At 43.0% G+C, this 18,729-nt stretch overlaps 3 protein-coding genes across 9 annotated transcripts in view; 2 read left to right on the plus strand and 1 right to left on the minus strand.

Annotated features, from left to right (window-relative positions):
• Positions 1-9,808, plus strand: part of abcc8 (ATP binding cassette subfamily C member 8) — a 35,136-nt gene extending 25,328 nt beyond the window's left edge. For 3 of the 4 annotated variants that reach the window (XM_088377915.1, XM_088377916.1, XM_088377917.1), the window contains 16 exons: positions 33-158; positions 375-471; positions 1,835-2,082; positions 4,021-4,187; positions 4,651-4,878; positions 5,146-5,238; positions 5,362-5,464; positions 5,743-5,856; positions 6,153-6,273; positions 6,422-6,552; positions 6,617-6,695; positions 6,774-6,882; positions 7,461-7,564; positions 8,099-8,232; positions 9,305-9,367; positions 9,484-9,808. In XM_088377915.1, coding sequence (XP_088234041.1) covers positions 33-158; positions 375-471; positions 1,835-2,082; positions 4,021-4,187; positions 4,651-4,878; positions 5,146-5,238; positions 5,362-5,464; positions 5,743-5,856; positions 6,153-6,273; positions 6,422-6,552; positions 6,617-6,695; positions 6,774-6,882; positions 7,461-7,564; positions 8,099-8,232; positions 9,305-9,367; positions 9,484-9,621 — 2,055 coding nt within the window. In that variant the 3' untranslated portion in view covers positions 9,622-9,808. The remainder of the gene's footprint in view (positions 1-32; positions 159-374; positions 472-1,834; positions 2,083-4,020; positions 4,188-4,650; positions 4,879-5,145; positions 5,239-5,361; positions 5,465-5,742; positions 5,857-6,152; positions 6,274-6,421; positions 6,553-6,616; positions 6,696-6,773; positions 6,883-7,460; positions 7,565-8,098; positions 8,233-9,304; positions 9,368-9,483) is intronic. The other variant, XM_088377919.1, reaches the window with a different exon arrangement.
• Positions 9,809-10,544: 736 nt separating this feature from the next.
• Positions 10,545-13,781, plus strand: kcnj11 (potassium inwardly rectifying channel subfamily J member 11). The gene has a single exon (XM_088377920.1). It carries the CDS (start codon positions 11,026-11,028, stop codon positions 12,184-12,186), a length of 1,161 nt encoding a protein of 386 aa, XP_088234046.1. The 5' UTR covers positions 10,545-11,025; the 3' UTR covers positions 12,187-13,781.
• A 3,101-nt stretch (positions 13,782-16,882) lies between these two features.
• The window catches only part of mob2a (MOB kinase activator 2a), a 42,186-nt gene continuing 40,339 nt past the window's right edge, over positions 16,883-18,729 (minus strand). For all 4 annotated transcript variants that reach the window (XM_088377924.1, XM_088377923.1, XM_088377922.1 and 1 more), the window contains exon 5: positions 16,883-18,640. In XM_088377924.1, the coding sequence (XP_088234050.1) occupies positions 18,318-18,640 (323 nt within the window). In that variant the 3' untranslated portion in view covers positions 16,883-18,317. The remainder of the gene's footprint in view (positions 18,641-18,729) is intronic.

The raw sequence follows: 18,729 nt of genomic DNA on the forward strand, positions 1-18,729 counted from the left end.
GTTTTAGTTATACAATGATGCCTGCATTTTAGATTATTGCCATGAAAGATGGCACCATACAGACAGAAGGTACACTTAAGGACATCCAGAGGTCTGAACCTGAATTATTCGAGCAATGGAAGACGCTGATGCACAGACAGGACCAGGAGTTTGAAACGGTAATCAATGAGCAGCCATTTGTAAGACAATTTAATCCTCAATTGATTTGAACTGATGTTGCTATGCTTTGCTTGTGCTTATTTAAACTAATACTGCTACATTTATTGCTTTGTCTAATCAATTTTACATTGGCTGTGTTTGCATAATGGGCAAAAGCATTGGTGTCTTTTGTATTTTGAGGAGACCATGTTTTTTTTTTCATCTCCTTGCTACAGGAGACAGTGGCATCAAGCATGACAGATATGGAGAGGAAAAACTTGCGGAGAGCAATGTACTCCAGAGAGGCTGCTAAGACTGAAGAGGATGAGGAAGGTGAGGGGTCAAAGCACAAATGCCAAATAGCAATTACATATGGACATAATTACGAAAAGGTCCTTAAGCTTAATTGCAGTTGTCTGTGTTTTTTTTCTGCTGTTTTTTTCCCCCTCGAGCGTTGGACTGTACTCTGAACCATGACTGCTTCACCTATTCTATTTGCTGTGGCTCCCCTCCTCCATTGCGCCCCATTCACTGACTCAACCTTACTGTCCTCTACGCTAGATCACATGACTAGACTATCCAAATAGCATTGAGACAAACCTGCTAGATGCTGTTCGAGTCTTATTGACCCACTGCTGTACCCTACCCTACCCTAATCACCTTGACATTGACAAATCAGGGTGTCTATGTGATGATTGCTATGTTATAGTGGCTGTGCTCTTTATCTGTCTTCTACATTTTTTCCCGTGTGCTGGAGACACCCTTGGGGGTACTTGTGCCATGGCTCCAGCATCAGTTTGTGATCTCTTTTTCAATCCAACAGGTGTGGCCAGAAAGCATGATTCGCCAACGCTAACAAGTGAAAGCAAAATCTGCTTGAAAATCACAACTATGTCCACTTTTTAGAGCCCAGTCCTCCATCTATTGTTTTCATTCATACGATCACATCCTTCGAGCTTGCTTTCCAAAAGCCTGTGTGCATGGAGTGAGGCAATAATAGCAAATGTGAACCATTTTAGTCCCGCTTCTTGTCAACGCTCACAAACAGCTTCATGCTCCTTGACCTGCCGCATGGTGTGTGCAAATGTCGACTTTCAGCAGGTGTTAATGTCAGTCACTCACCCCCAGTTGGTGTATGCTCTTTTGGTTCCGCAAAACATTGCATTCATAGGAATGAGCCTCTGCCTACGACTCCGACCTTTGCCAAGGTTTCAGTTTTCACAACTGTTACCATTATGCACACCTTATTTACTATGTATTTTACACTTATGTTTATATTGACTTGGGGGTAGTTGCCACCTCCTGAAATTATGTGACTCTTATTGAGCCAGTTTGGTTGCAGGGTTGATGTCCTTCACATTATTGCCGTAGTTACCAACATTGTAACGAGACATTCGTTAATATCCCCTCAAACCAAAAACAAAGAAAAAAAAATATATATATACATATATATATATATATGTATTTTGTTGAATGCCTTTTAGCGAAAACTTATTCAAGAAACAGAAATTAAGATCTGAGGAATGTGTCCGATAGAGTTTAGGGAGTACAGTATCTGGACAATGATTTGCAGCAGCAGAGCCCAGCTAAATAAAGAGCTTAGGTTCATTGGAGGTAAGAGAAATGTGGTGCTTTTTATCAGACACATTACATAAGTAACAGCCTTTCAGTGAACTCGTCTCTTTCTTGTCTCTAGAAGAATCTGTGGAGAGTGATGATGAGGACAACCTGTCGCAGGTAATGCGTCAACGAGCCACCATACCCTGGCACTCCTGTGGCACCTACCTGTCCTCGGCCGGGATCCTCCTTCTTACCCTGCTCCTCCTGTCACAGCTCCTAAAACACACCCTTATGGTGTCCATTGACTACTGGCTGGCACACTGGACGTCACACGTCATCACGGCCAAGTCGGACGCCACAGCACGCAACTGTACACTTGTTCAGGTGGGTTTTTTTGAAAAGATTTGTTTTCTTTCAATATTGTGAAAGTGAGAGATGTCAGTTGAATTCTTCCAGGTAGAGCACACAATAGCTGAGGAATGCCATTGCTGAATCAAAATCAAAATGCCTGAATGTGACACTGCTATGGAGGTATACTAAAGATATGCACGATGCATTATTGCAAAGCTTAATTTACCAATTGTAATAGAGGGCCCATACGTTGCTTTCCTATGGCAGTAATGAACCGAGATTTGTACGGAAGTCACAAAGCGTAACCTATGATTTTGCAAGAACTAAGTCCTTTTGGATTATATATACAAAAACGTGAAAACAAATGCTTGACTGCTTGCTTTACATTCACGTTTGTCTTTGCTTTCACTGCGAACTGTCATTCTTACCAATGCCTTTTTAAAGTGTGGGCTGCAGCAAAATTACATAACCAAGTAGGCACTAATCTGTGAATCGTGTTGAGCCGCACTGGCCTAAAGCTCTAGCACAACCACTAACTGCCAGCTCCAGCTGGAGTGTTTTTTAACAAGCCCTGAAGTAACCACACGCCGGCCATTAGAACAGCAGAATGAACGCACTGATGAATAGCAAAGTTTGGAGACATTTGAGTGAAAGATAAATGACCTGTGGGACTCATCATTCTTTCAAGTGAAAACCATCACAACTTACTGCAAGACTGAAAGAGATCGTTAGTTTTTCTTTTCAGTGTAACTTCTACCAGACAGACACACATTGTCATAAAAAAACAACAACATAATGAATATTTGAACATGACGGTTGACCTGATACAGTCACGTGACATTTGCTTTAGGTCAGCCAGATCGAGTATCAGTATTTATTTAGAGGTGTAAATATATGCATACATCATGCGCAAGCGTGTTTTATATGTGTATGCCAGATCAAATTTCCAAGGGTCATGTGGCAGCTAAGGACTCTGAAAGAGACCTCACCCTATTCCCTATAATATTTGTTCCACTCAAACACACTTCTTATTGTCTCAAGTAGACGATAAACTGTGCGCTCGATGCCAAAAGATTCTTGAATAAACTTCAACGATCTCTGCCAAATTGATCTAATCTCAAACTTCAACACAGCCAAGTCCAGTTTCAGCTGTCAAATATAATTGCTTAGCTACTACTGTCTCCGTCTTTTCTTTGTGCTGTTGTACGGCTGCCAAACTGCTGTCGCACAACGCACACTTCGCATTGACAAAGTGACAATAAAGGAACTGTTTGGTGTTCCTAGTGTGATTCATGTAGTGAGCTTAATATCAATCTTGGAAACAAGTCAATCCAAAGTCAGTGCTGATTTATGCAGATTTGTCTATCAAGTGCTTTGGAAAAATCCATTGTAGAAGAGAATAATCTTTTTCAATTTAACAAGTTATAATGGCTTTAGCTAAATCTTTTCACGGTGATCAGAACATGATAAGATAGTGAGGTGTTTTTGTGTCTGTTTACACAAACTTTGGCTGTTTGCTCTGTTGTTGAGTTTTTGCTTAGAAGATTTTCTGCATTCAAATATGAATTTACTACATTGCTTGGCTCCAGTGTGCCACATTACTTATCGACTTCTAATTTGCATAGTGGTATAACTACTAACCTGGCGTGCAAATCACAATGACTTTGTTTACATGCAGTCAATCAATATTCATGTTAACTAATTCCCACCCAGATGGACTTCATTATACAATTTCTGCCACGAGCTGCTAATCAATTTCATATTGACACATTAATAAGTGTAAAATTGTATATCTTCATTAGACTGTGAATTAAATTGGGCCTATCTGAAAGTCTGAAAATGACCGAGTAGCACTCCGGCCCTGCTATAAATATACTCTGTATGTGTGTAATGTGTCAGGATGGCTCAAAGTTACTCTACTTCAGTGTTATGGAATCTAAAACTGAAAACAGTCTTTAATTGCTGTTACAGGATTGCGGCTTCAGTCACTCGTGGTATCTTTCGGTGTTCAGTGTGTTGTGCTGCCTTGGCATCATGTTGTGTTTGGCCTCCTCTGTGGCTGTGGAGTGGACCGGCCTAAATGTGGCCAAGAAGCTCCATCAGAACCTACTGAACAAGATCACCCTGGCCCCTATGAGGTACATACAACTCTCTATGTAGCAGCTTGATGCTGATGTGTTAAAGAGATTGACGATGTTTATGTTTGTTTTAAGAGCAGACAACACACTTAAGGGCACGCTTTTTTCGCCCCATTACTCCAAGCACCATCTGCTTTCCTTCCACAAAGCCCAGAGACATTTGTTACATTGACAGACTGTTGCACATGTCGTGTGTAGACACACATACACAAGCACATGCACACACACATTTGAAATACAATAACACGTGCTTGCATCTCACGCTAAACCTCAACTACTTAGCTGAGGTCCGAAGCTAAAGTAGCATTACAATAAGATCAAGAGGTCTTGGATTTGAATCTCAGTTTGGGCCCTCCTACATAGTTAATTCCAAAAAGATGCAAGTCACGCTCATTGAAGACTCCAAATTAAATGTGAATGTGATAAAATAGTTACATGACTTTTTTTTTGTTTTTTCTTACAGGTTGTTTGAGACCACACCACTTGGCAACATCCTCAACCGCTTCTCCACAGACACAAACACGATCGACCAGCACATCCCCACCACCCTGGAGTGTCTTTCTCGCTCCACTTTGTTGTGCGTGTCCGCCCTGGGGGTCATTTCCTACGTCACGCCCGTGTTCCTCATCGCCCTCCTGCCGCTGGCTGTCACTTGCTACTTCATCCAGAAATACTTTCGTGTGGCTTCCAGGTGAGATTGACAGGGCCGAAGCGCGTTTATGCAAGATGCATGATGACACCAAAGTTCCTTGGACCTACATAGCATCCGTTCCATTGTTTGACTTGAAAAAAAGAGGAATGGTTGCCTCATTAACCATTATGATGAAGGTGTAACGTGAGTGAAGTTTTTCATTGACTTCATTCTGGACAAATGTATTGGGACATGTTGAGTGTCCCAATTAGCCTCATTTTGCCAAACTTTGCTTAGGAATCTGTTTTTTTCTACTCTTTTGCAAAGGGACCTGCAGCAGCTAGAGGACAGCACCCAACTGCCTCTGCTCTCCCACTTTTCTGAGACAGTGGAGGGTCTCACCACCATCAGGGCCCTCAGGTGAGCACACAAGCTTCTTGAATGGGCTCATGCAATTATATCAGGAATATTCTGGTTTCATTGTACTTAGAAAGATCCCTGCTGGTTAAATTACAACAAGAAACAAGTTTTCTTATCCTTCAGGTACGAGCCCAGGTTCAGACAGAGGCTACTTCAGTTCATAGACGCCAACAACATCGCCTCGCTTTTTCTCACAGCAGCCAATCGGTGGCTGGAGGTCCGCATGGTAATGACTTATTTGTATTTGTCCTAGTCTTGTTGGCTCTCGCTGTTAGGATTACAAAAAGTATAGTTTTTGTCCATCTCTCATTTACGACATGCAGCCTGGCGATGATGTTTTAATTTGGGGTTGCTCCTAGTGGAAATTACTTAGTTTATGGATCCCTGAACAAGTCAAGACCTTTTATTGGCGTGTGTTTGGCAGGGAAATAAGCAGCTCATCCCTTTTTATTTTTAGTATGCGCTGCAGCACGACGTTTCTCTAATGACTTTATCTGCCTGTAGGAATATATCGGGACCTGTGTGGTGTTGATAGCAGCTGTGTCTTCCATTACAAATTCGCTCAACGATGAGCTGCCTCCCGGACTAGTGGGGCTGGGCCTCACCTATGCGCTCATGGTGAGACTGTTTGTTGTTTGAATGATGGCTAAAGTGTGACCATTAAATGCTCTCCTAAGATGGTAAACGTGTCGCAGCATGCCAGAGCGAGCCGCAGATTCAATGCAAAATGTCCGCTGTAGGTGCTGCGAGTAGTCAATATCGGAGCAATCTTCTGAAATTAGTGGTATTTCATGCATAGATTATTATCATGTGAATTCATGTTGTTGTGCTATTTAAAAAATATATGAATTTTTTAAATTAGATTTTTAATGCACTACATGGTCATAGTAGCATCATCACCTTTTATGTATCAGGTGTCCAACTACCTGAACTGGATGGTGCGTAACCTGGCAGACATGGAAGTACAGCTTGGATCAGTCAAGAGAATTAATGGCCTCCTCAAAACGGAACCCGAGAATTACGAGGGTCTGCTCAGTGAGTTGTCCCTTTAATTAGAAAACATTTGCAGTTTTATACCACTGAAAACACTGAATCTGTCAGTTAAACCTGTCTCTAATCCACATATAATAAACACAAACTGTCCAGTTTGCAGTCACATGAATGTTCTTGTTGTGGTTGCCAGGCCTGTCTCAGGTCCCAGAAGGCTGGCCCCAACGTGGCGAGATCCAGATCCAGAATCTGAGCGTCCGTTACGATGCCACGCTCAAGCCTGTGCTCAAAAACGTCCACGCACACATCAACCCTGGACAGAAGGTAAGAAGGCTTTTAGCGAGAAGAAAAAGCCTGAGTCAGCGTTCTTGTTTACGTCGTTTTGCAGGTGGGGATCTGCGGCAGGACAGGCAGCGGCAAATCATCTTTCTCCCTGGCCTTCTTCCGCATGGTGGACATGTTTGAAGGTTGGCATTCTCAAACCATCACGTTTGATGCGCCGCTTTATAATACACTTAATATGACTCATTTCTGTACTTTGACAGGGAGAATTGTGATCGATGACATTGATATTGCTAAGCTGCCCCTGCAGACGCTGAGATCCCGTCTGTCCATCATCTTGCAAGACCCGATCCTCTTCAGCGGCACCATTCGGTATGAAGAACAACAAACGACTGTTTTACCTGCAAAAGCTTTTGTCAGATCACATTAGATCCGGTGACACTTGAAATAGAGAGATGAGAACAAAGAGCCTTAGTATGTTATTTTTAGACAACCGCAAAAGTGCCTGTACCAGCTTTCAAGAATAGATTTTTTTTTTCCAAGTGGAACCTTTATGGTTGATCATGATCTGGTCCAAGGAATAGTTTAACTTCCTTTTATTGGTACAATGTTCACCTTGGAAGTCATTGAAATATAACTTATCTGTTCCCAAGTTAGAAAGGCTCACATTTTAGAGGTCTTTGAATCTCAGATCAGGTTTGTGTATTCTCCTTTCTCCGGCTTCCTTCCACACTCCCAAAATAATGAAGTGTCCATATGTGGAAATGCGATTTATGTTCACATTGAATTTTTTTGTCGTGTTATGTTGATAAGCTACGAACATTCTTTTCGATCGAATGTAAATATTTCATAATCCAGTGTGCTTTTTGCGGGCGTCCATTTAATAATTCATGCACGGTGTGCGTTATGCTTTAGTTTCACCTATTGTGTATGTGTGTGATCATGTATAGGTTCAACCTGGATCCAGAAATGAAGGCCACGGATGAGATGCTTTGGGAAGCTTTGGAGATAGCTCAGCTGAAGCCTGTTGTTAAGTCACTTCCAGGAGGGCTGGGTGAGTTTATACTTGGATCTATTTTAGTGTGTGTACAGACATAAATGCAACACTGTTGTGACCTTGTCATGCCATAAATAATAGAATCAAAGGTCAGTTTGTTCCCAGGCATCCTCCATTGCACATCTGCTGTATCACAATACATGAGCATCAATATTTCAAATAGCCTGCAGATGCTTTTGATACAGTGCCTGCTCTCAGGTGGCACTCTCATATTCAGATCACATCTAATAGTAGACTTCACCTTCATCTGACTTCCTCGATGAACGTGATGAGTGTTTGGTATGCTTACGACTTTATTTAGCTGCTCTGGGCTTGCTGGTTATCGCTCTGTACTTAAATGTTCTCTTGTAAGTGTCTGTCATGACCAAGCGGTCAAGGTGATTATTCAACATCGTTTGATGTTCACCTCACTCACTCCACAATGCCAGCCTATCATTCGTCTGTAGGTGTGAAGGTTGTTTGTCTTCATGGAGCATTATTATTATTATTTTGTGTTGGTCTTATGAGATTTTATTTGGAACGTGTTTCCAGATGCCAACGTGACAGAGGGGGGAGAGAACTTCAGTCAGGGTCAGCGTCAGCTCTTCTGCTTGGCAAGGGCTTTTGTGAGGAAGAGCAGCATCCTCATTATGGATGAAGCCACGGCATCCATCGACATGGCAACGGTCAGTTTGTGCTTATGGTGACATGTGTTTCTACAGAGAAGATGGTGACTGGGAGGTCACAGTGATATTCTGTCTTTATGCTAACTATAAAAAAGAAAACAAGGAAAAGGAGCTTGCGGCAACATCTTGGTAGGTGATTCACAGACGAAGAAAATTTCTTCTGCAGGAGGACAGAATGGAAAGAGTGCAAATAAGAGCCTGAGGGCTGTTGCGGGCAGTCGGCTGTTGCTTAAGAGCATCTCCTGAATGCTGGTTGACAAAAAGTGACATTTGTGCTCATAATAACAAAGTAGTGCTGCCCTCGAGGAGACAACACTGATCTTTTAACTTAATTCACCCAGTTGGTCAATTCCATTGGAAGCAAAAGGGGGAAAAAAGCTTGGCACAGTGTGATATTTTATTTATTTATTTATTTATCTATTTATTTTAAATAATTACTGATTTTCTAAAAGCATTACATGGTGGCACTGTATAATCACAGTAAATTCAGCTAAACTCATTTGATGGCAAGCAGAAGTTTGGCAGATAGTGAACAATTCTTCAAAAAGAAGATTTAAAATGCTCATTGGCATTCCAAGTTGAAGCTTACTGCAAAAGTAACATAAAACAAAGTGAATTATATGATGAAAAGAACCACGTAGAACAAAATTAGGAACGTCTCTTTTGGTGAATGCTACTAAACAATGCAAAACACCATAGATAGGCTAACAAATATAATGTGTGTTGGAGTTTATAATGTTTTCCAAACCAATGGTGAAATAATACATATGGAAAGATAAAATAACAGTGCTCACCGTCACATATTCTTTATGATTTTAAAGAAATTACCATTATGTATGCTGCAACTGCCGGAGTCAGTTCTATGTCTGTGTCACACTGCTCCCATGTGGCCAGCAGGAACTCAAAGTTGCTCTGGAACAGATTAATTCCATTAAATTCAGTGAGGAACGATGATTCGAGATACGTATATGTGTTTTGAGTTACAAGCACTATTTAAGAAACCATTGACTGATGAATTTTAACTTCTTTTTTTCATAACTTATAGCCAACTTTTTTTTTTCTGCCCCCATAGGAGAGCATCTTGCAGAAAGTGGTAATGACTGCCTTTGCTGACAGAACAGTGGTTATAATAGCAGTAAGTGCACACGCAGCAGTGTATAATTACTACTCCCCTCCCCACACACACACACGCACTCACTCTCCCCATACACGTTTGTTTCTTAAGTGGTCCCTCTTCTCTGTGCCGCACAGCATCGCGTCCACACCATCTTGAATGCCGACCTGGTGATTGTGATGAAGCGGGGGATCATCCTGGAGTATGATGAACCCCAGGCCCTGCTGGGAAAGGAGGAGAGTGTCTTTGCCTCCTTCGTACGAGCAGACAAGTAGCACAAGAAGAGAACATGTCAAACAAAGGAAGACATTCAAAGTGCAATTGATCCATGGAATATTTACCTTTATTTTTTATTCATACTGTATTATATTTGTAAATAACAATGTGAAATGGTTGTTAATAAAATATATATTATCATTAAAATAAAATATGTATTAAAATATATATTATCACTGAGGCTAATGAGGTGCTCTTGACTCTAGAGTGATCTACATTGACACTGCCTCATATTCATATTCTCATGGGTGTCACAAGATCCTGCAGGAGCCATGACTGACTTGAGAATGCTATAAGGTGCCTGAAATAGCCACGGCATGACGACCTGTGCCAGTCCCAACTTACTCTTCCTAAAACACCAACTCCAAAAACATTTGGTACATCAGCTTCCTTCATTCCTTCCCTTTGTTTAATTTTACTTTCTTCTTCCAAACGGCTTTTCATCCTTTCGTTTCCCTTAAAGTTTTTGCCCTTCCTTTATTTTTATTATGTTGTAGCTTCCTTCCTACCTTCATGTATTTGTCCATCCTCTCTTGATTATTTTCCTCATTTGCATCCTTTCTTTTTCCTTCCTTTCTAAAGACAGCTTTAATTAAATCTATATAGCAGTGATTATAACTTTTATACTGAGTTATGAATATTGCTCATGGTTGTCTTGTTTTTACTTCAGTTAAATTGATATTTTGGTGTCTCCTCTAGTTCTAGTAAGTTCTAAATTGAATAAATAACTATCACTTAAGTTCTAGTAAATAGCTGGATGCAAAACAATTTGAGGCTTTAAATACAAAACAATCAAATTAAAAGCTATAATTTCGGCAATAACGGAGCTTGTCGTCTCTTAAACGAGAAATGTCGTATGCCTGTGACGTAATCAGAGGATCCCTTGTACTTTTCAAGACGTTTGCTACTGTCCATAACTGTCCCCCTTTGTGCATTCTCATTGAATTCCCTGGAAGGGCATGACAGAGATTGAGGGAGGGTCTCCTTCCCACCCTCACTTCATGCTATCGAGCAGGAGTGTCGGCACAAAAGGAAAGTGCATTAGGGAGATTGGCCGGCAACAATAAAAACTATTGGAGGCGGTTGCGTCTAATGCGTGTGAATGCGCACTGAATTTCTCTCAATGCCGTGTGCGCCTGCTGCGCTGGTGAGGTGCTGTTATTTATTTTCATGGTGTCTGTGCACTCTGAGTGACGGTGGCAGCTGAGGACGAAGGACAGGAATCTCCACATGGGACGTCAAGCCACTGACTGGGGGGCAACGGGAAGAGAGCGCATAGCTGGGACGAACATGAAGCCTGTGGCCGAGCGAAAAAGCGGACAGAAAGCTGCAAAGCTATACTAAAAAAAACAACAACACGATTTTATTTGTTCCTGCCTTTGGGGGCGTAATGCGTGACAGCGATGTTGTCCAGAAAAGGCCTCATTCCGGAGGACTACTTGCTGACACGCTTGGCCGAGGATGTCCAGCAGCCCAAGTTCAAATCGAAAACGAGAAAAGCCCGCTTCGTGGCCAAGAACGGCACCTGCAATGTGGCGCACACCAACATCCGCGAGCAGGGCCGCTTCCTACAAGACGTCTTCACCACTTTGGTGGACATGAAATGGCTCCACACGCTCATCATCTTCACCATGTCGTTCCTGTGCAGCTGGCTTCTTTTCGGGATGGTTTGGTGGCTCATCGCCTTCGCGCACGGCGACCTGGACCGGCAAGCGGACGACTTCGTGCCGTGCGTCACGGAGATTCGCTCCTTTTCGTCTGCCTTCCTCTTCTCCATCGAGGTGCAGGTGACCATCGGCTTCGGGGCGAGGATGGTGACGGAGGAGTGCTTGTCTGCCATCGTCGTGCTTATTATGCAGAACATCGTGGGGCTGGTTATCAACGCCATCTTGCTCGGCTGCATCTTCATGAAGACCGCGCAGGCGCGCCGGCGCGCCGAGACGCTTATTTTCAGCAAGCACGCCGTCATCTCCGTGCGTAACAACAATCTTTGCTTCATGGTGCGCATCGGTGACCTAAGGAAGAGCATGATCATCAGCGCCACAGTGCGGATGCAGGTAGTAAAGAGAAGCACCACCGAGGAGGGCGAGGTGGTGCCCCTGGATCAGATCGACATCAACATGGATAACCCGGTGAGCACTAACGGGGTCTTCCTGGTGTCCCCCCTCATCATCAGCCACGTGATCGACAAGCACAGCCCGCTGTACTCCATGTCTGCGGCGGACCTGCTGCACGACGAACTGGAGATCATCGTGGTCCTGGAAGGCGTGGTGGAGACCACCGGCATCACTACGCAGGCCAGGACCTCGTACGTGTCCGAGGAGATCCTATGGGGGCAGCGATTCGTGCCCACCGTGTCTGAGGAGGACGGCATGTACGCGGTAGACTACTCCAAGTTCGGCAATACGCAGAAGGTGCCCACGCCGTGCTGCAGCGCCAAGAAACTGGACGAGGTGGGAGGCATCGCGAGGTTTAAACTCACCGAGGGCGTCACCTTGCGGCCGTCGGTGAGAAAGCGGCGGGGAGCCACCATAGCCCGGCGCTCCACATTGGACAGTCGATGAAAACGTGCTTTCTTCGACCGAATACGTCAATGTGGACGACGAGAATGCACTCGTGTGCTATCGCTGCAATTCCAGACAATTCAACGTGATTTATAGAGCACAGATAGTATCTCCACTTTGGGAACCAGTCCTAATTTACTTGACGACAGAATTGCCCTTCATGTCAGCCTTTTGAGATATTTTCATTTTTTGTCTGTTTTTAAGTTTGACCTGCAAACGTTTGCGCAATATGTTGTACTACCCAAAAGTGTTGGAATGGCAAGCGCAATTATTTCTTTGTTGTTGTTCAGTATACTGAAGACTTGGGTTTATGATAAAAGATGACTATCACACACGAGTTCAGTATTGCAGCTTTTATTAAACGTGTTGACATTTAAATGTGTTAAACAAGTCAGAACAGAACACCTTTTGTTTGAAGCCACCCACTTTTCGAGTGAGCAAAAGTATTGGAATGGACGTGGCGTAACCCTTGCTTGCGAAAGCTGCATCATGCCCCCTTCGCAATTGATTTAGCCTGATTGCTGCTTCATTTGAATGGTTTTTTCGGGCCTTTACTGCATGCAACCTCTTTCACTTGTTTGTTTCTGTGAGTTTCTCCCTTCACTGTCCTCTTTAGGAGGTGAAATGCATGCTCAAATGGTTAACAATATTTTACTTGGCAGTCCCAAACCTTCCACATTTCCCCTCTGATGAAGTCCTTTGTTGTGTTGGCAGTGTGTTTTGTGTCATTATCTTGTTGCATGAAGCTTCTCCTAATCAGTTTGGATACATTTTTCTACAAATTGCCAGACAAAATGGTTTTGTAGACCTTCGAATTCTTTTTTTTTTTCTCATCAATGAAGACCAGCCAGTCGTGTTGGCTCGTGAGTGAACGATTCGTTCAAAAGAACGAGGTCTTTCAGTGAGCGCGCGTGAACGAATCAAGTGATTTGTTCTTTTTTCAGCTCATATGACTTCAACCTGTGGGTGTCGGTAATGCGCATTGAAGCTGGTGCTACCTCGCTGCAAAACTAAACGAAGAAGAAAATAACAAAACTTCCTGTTCACGAACGAGTCGTGAATTGCATTTCCCGTTCACCAACTAAATGGACCTGTGAGTGAACGAGTCAGTGAGTGAGTGATTTGCACTTCCAGTTCATCGCGAGAACGGATCAGTGAAGGAACGAATCCTGACTTTCCCGTTCGCGAGCGAGTCAATAGGTGAACTGCCTTCCTTCCCCCCGTGCTTCAACGGATTAGTCAGTGAACGTGTTGCGTCTCCCTCCTGGCGTGAACTATGTAAACCAGAATATAGATTCACGATTTGCCAAGGAAAGAAAGAACCACTCACCACTTCTTTTATGCACGTTTTCTCCAAGCTAACGACTAACTTTATTGCATGAAGGGATGCGCCGTTATGCTACAACGGGGAGAATATGCTTCTCTTTGGGTAATCTTTATTCTATAACACTTATAGTAGTTTTTACTTAACGTGTATGCATATATACGCCTCAATATTGCTTTCCAATATATCTACTGAAATCTCACATTAGATTGCTGGTTTGAAATTTACTTTTAATATTATTATTTTTTAAATAAACATTTGTTAAAACTTGTCTGGTGTTTTATTCCTTGTTTTTATATTCGCCAATTAAAACATAAAAATCAAACATTTGGTTAACTGCTTTATGTGACAATATGTGTTTTACGTTGTTATAGGAGTTCATGTCACCCAAAATAATGTCGGCACCGCGGATTTTTTTCCCAACCTTTTATTCAAACACAAACACATTCGGTATAATAACACCATCAACTACAATCCAACAAATACAAGATTAAAACATCAATGTCGGCATAACGTGTGTCGGCTTGCATAGCAGCATCGCTGCCTGTCACTCACTAGTGAATCTTCGCGGTGTACCTAATCGTATGTCCGAATGACGTCACAGATCAAACAGCCAATCAGAAAGTGTGGGTGAGGGCGGGTGTGGCACTTTTCACTTTCACTTAAAACTTAAACCCTAATGAAGTGGCCTGTGATTAGGGACACCTCATGGACACTTCAATAAGTACACTACACGAGGTAAAAATAAATAAATGAATAAATAAATAAATAAATAAAAGTGTAGCGAACGATTCAGTGAACGATTCTTTTGAACAAATCTTATGAGTGAACCTATTCTAAAGATTGAGTTCACTTAACTGGAATGCACATCATAAGTACAAAAGAGTGCAGATGACCGGAACTGCCAGGTCGAAATAACCGACTGGTTAGTGACATTGGCTCTCGCTCGGTAAAATCTTGGTTCGATCCCAGGTGTGAGTACATACCTAAATGTGGTTTTAGAATTGGATGCTCGCTTTGTATAAGTATATACACACAAAAGCAAGTATTTATGTAGAAATACATAAGGTACCCCGTCTACACTCTTTTCAAGTGTACCAAATAACAGGCCACTTTGTTAGGTAAATATCATGGGCAAAGGTCACAGGTGTCAAGCTCTAGTCCTCAGGGCCGCGTTCCAATATGTTGTCCAAGATTCCCTCGTTAAGTGCACCTGCGTGAAAAGTTTTAGCTTTTGCGGAACGTAAAAGGGGCTAAAACTTTTCACGCAGGTGTGTTTAACGAGGGTAACTTGGAAAACATATTGGAACGCGGCCCCGAGGACTAGAGCTTGACACCTGTGACCTTTGACCATGATATTTCCCTAATAAAGTGGCCTGTTATTAGGTACACTTGAAAATGGCGGTGTACCTAATGGAGTGTCCATGTGATTCCCTCGTTAATTGCACCTGCGTGAAAAGTTTTAGCTTCTGCGGAACGTAAAAGGGGCTAAAACTTTTCACGCAGGTGTGTTTAACGAGGGTAACTTGGAAAACATATTGGAACGCGGCCCCGAGGACGAGAGCTTGACACCTGTGACCTTTGACCATGATATTTCCCTAATAAAGTGGCCTGTTATTAGGTACACTTGAAAATGGCGGTGTACCTAATGGAGTGTCCGTGTGATTCCCTCGTTAAGTGCACCTGCGTGAAAAGTTTTAGCTCCTACGGAACGTGAAAGGAGCTAAAACTTTTCACGCAGGTGCGCTTAACGAGGGTGACTTGGAAAAAATATTGGAACGCGGCCCCTCGAGGACAGGAGGTCGACACCCCTGGTTTAAGTGAAACGTGCCACACCCGCCCTCACCCCCACTTTCTGATTGGCTGTTTGATCTGTGACGTCACTCGGACACTCCATTAGGTACACCACCATTTTCAGGTGTTCCTAATAACAGGCCACTTCATTAGGGAAACATCATGGTCAAAGCTTAAATGAAAGTGAAAAGTGCCACACCCGCCCTCACCCCCACTTTCTGATTGGCTGTTTGATCTGTGACGTCATTCGGACACGCGATTAGATACACTGCCATTTTCAGGTTCCTTCGCGAAGATTCACGAGTGAGTGACAGACAGCGATGCTGCTATGCCAGCCGACACACGTTATGCCGACATTGATGTTTTAATTTTGTATTTGTTGGATTGTAGTTGATGTTGTTATTATACCGAATGTTTGTGTTTGAATAAAAGATTGAAAAAAAAATCCGTTATGCCGACATTTGTTATTTTGGGGGACACCAACTCCTATAACAACGTAAAACACATTGTCATATAAAGCAGTTAACCAAATGTCTGATTTTTGTTTTAATTGGCGAATATAAAAACAAGGAATAAAGCACCAGACAAGTTTTAACAAATTTTTAATTAAAAATAAATAAAATAAAAATATTAATAATAATATTAAAAGTAAATTTCATTCGTTGAACGATTCGTTTGAAAGAATCTTCTGAGTGAACTGATTCTAAAGATTCAGTTCACCTAAAAGAACTGGAATGCACATCACTACCAGCCAGCCATTTCAGACGCAACTACACTTTGCAAGCTCAAGCCCCAACATTACCACCATCATGCTTCACAGATGAGATGTGTTTTGGACCATAAGCAGATCATTTAATTCTTCTTACTTTCCCCTTTCCATTAGGTAGAAGTTCATCTTGGCCTCCCCAGTCCATAAAACTTAGTCCCAAAACCTTTGTGGCTCATCCCTGTACTTTGCAAAAAAAAAAGTTTTGGTGCTGAGTGGTTTGCATCTTGCGGTCTGGCATGTAGGCTATATTTCTTCCTTCGAAGTCTTTATTCATGATGTAACTCTTGATGGTCGCAGCAGAATGAATTCTGAGGTCTACAAAACCATTTGTGTGTCAATTTACAGAAAAATGCATCCAAACTAATTGGGAGAATTCGCCGTAGAAGTCTCCCCATGCAACAAGACAAGAACCAAAATAAACATTAAAAGTGGACGGTCTTAGACTGGCCAAGTCAATCACCACACCTTAACCTAATGGCCCTCCTGAAGATAAATGTATTGAAATTATTTCAAAAAGTGGTAAAGAAAAAACAAGGACAGATTTAGAATCATCTGAAAAATAAATCTAGGAAAGTTAACATGCTTCTCTGATGAAATAAGAAATACTTATGATACTATGATTCTGTCATCATTTAAGTCTAGTAAATATGTATTGCTCGTTTGTGGATGTCAACTGGGGTAAACCGCTGCGGACGTCAATATTTTAAGACGATCAAATCATGATGCAGACATTTTACAAACATCTCCAATAGACACATTACGGATTATAAACACCACATGACACTGCAATACAGAGACGAGACACTGGATCAGAATGGCATTTTTCTTTTATTAGATTATAATCAGCAGAGCTTGAAATATTAAATTGCTTTTAACTTAGTTAATAATTAAAATACATAAAAACAAGAGCCAGAATAAAGAACCCTGCAAATAAAGAAAACAAAAATAAATTAAAAAAGAGACAAATATAAACTCAACCCTCCTCCACATAGAAGCTGTCTGACAGAAGCCCAAGCAGAAGTTGTTTTTCTATGTGTCAGGATAACTATTGTTATTTCCAAACTATCTTTCCTTTCATAATCTTTAAAAACAAGTCTTAAAAAGGGATGTGGGAAACTAAACAAGAACAACAGAAGAAGAAAAGAAGGGTTTGCAGCTCGCCACCAGCACGCTCTGCACCCCTTCTCACCACGTTGACACGTGTGGGACTGCAGACGTAACATCACGTCTTGGTCCTTCTGTGCTGCTGGGGCAGGTGTGTGTATGTTTGGGTGGAGGTGGGAGGAAGCGGTGGCGTGCTGCACAGAAACCAGCAATCCACTGCAATTCAGACACCAGTCTGGTAAAGTATCACCACTTAGATGATCAGATTAAACATCTAATCTACAATCTTAAAATGTTCATCTGCGTCCACCTTTCTGCGCATGTTTATCTTTTCTGCCCTCTACAGGGAAGTAGGCTACACAACATGTTTGTAGGGGGGGGCCACGTCATCAGTACGCGAGGGTCGCGTAGAAAAGTTTGACCAACTAAAGGGACAGAGATTGAAAAGAGAGAAAAGCCTCTCTGGCAGCAGTGACATACTCTCTCAGGTCCTGAGTAGGAGGTGCATGAAACTAAGCCCCACATAAACAACCCATATCGGGACTGGCTAAGATTAGCCAGCGTGGTGCTTCGTGTTGTCGGAGGAGGCCAGCAGAGATGCCTCTTGTCCGGCCGACACAAACACCGGGCAAGAGCAGGTCCGAGCAAAGTCAACCCCCCCTCGTGTACACAGTGTGCTCGCGAGAGGATAGACAGGAGGGCCAATCACCATGCTTGCAAAACCCCCTACATAAACACACACACACACACACGTTCAACCCAACCAAACAACAACCAAATTCGAACAAAATAACTCAACAAAAGTAAAAGTGAAGTGAAACCAAACATGAAACACAGCTGTGGTTTTTTTGTCCTAGAGAAGATGAGAGGGATGGTGTTTTTTCTTTTAATCCCTGGGAGAAATGTTCTCGCCAATTCCTGCTGGCGTTACAAACCCCTGGCTACCACCCAGCCCCCCAAAGCCCCCCCCTTCCCCTTGTCCTTTCGACTGGTTGGTTGGTGTTGCAGCGAAATACGCAAGTGTAGTGGAAGATCTGTCAAGTCCCGCTGGCACACCGCGGCAGGCAGCCAGGCCGTCTTTCCTTCTCTCCTGTCCTATCCTCTGTCGCCCCCGGGCCGGCATTTCGGCTGCGCCTCCGCTCATCTCTCCGTCACGTGGTTATGTGAGGACGGGGAGGGAGACGAGGTCGGTGAGGAGGGGGCCGGCGCGGTCGAGGGCGGCGGAGGGGCGGGGGCGCACAGGATTTCGGACAGGTCGTCCATGATACAGGTCTCCTTGGGATCGACTAGGTTGAATTCCCTTACGAAAACGATGAAATGTGCATAGAGAGTGTTCAAATGGCCCTGGAGCTCCAGTGCCACCGTCTCTTTAAAGTGCGCCCAGTAGAGGTGAGCCAGCACGTGGAACAGGTACCGGCAGATCTTCTTCACCAACATGTCAAAGGAGTTGGGGAATTCTTTGCCTGGGGGCAGAGTGAGACAATTAGGAAGTGGAAGAAACTTGCCTGAGCTTTCTTGCTATGTTTGAGTGGCTGATCACTACCCGAGGCAG

This window comes from Syngnathus floridae, chromosome 6, assembly GCF_059516105.1.
Source record: "Syngnathus floridae isolate MCC-2025c chromosome 6, RoL_Sflo_1.0, whole genome shotgun sequence".
Lineage (NCBI taxonomy): Eukaryota > Metazoa > Chordata > Actinopteri > Syngnathiformes > Syngnathidae > Syngnathus > Syngnathus floridae.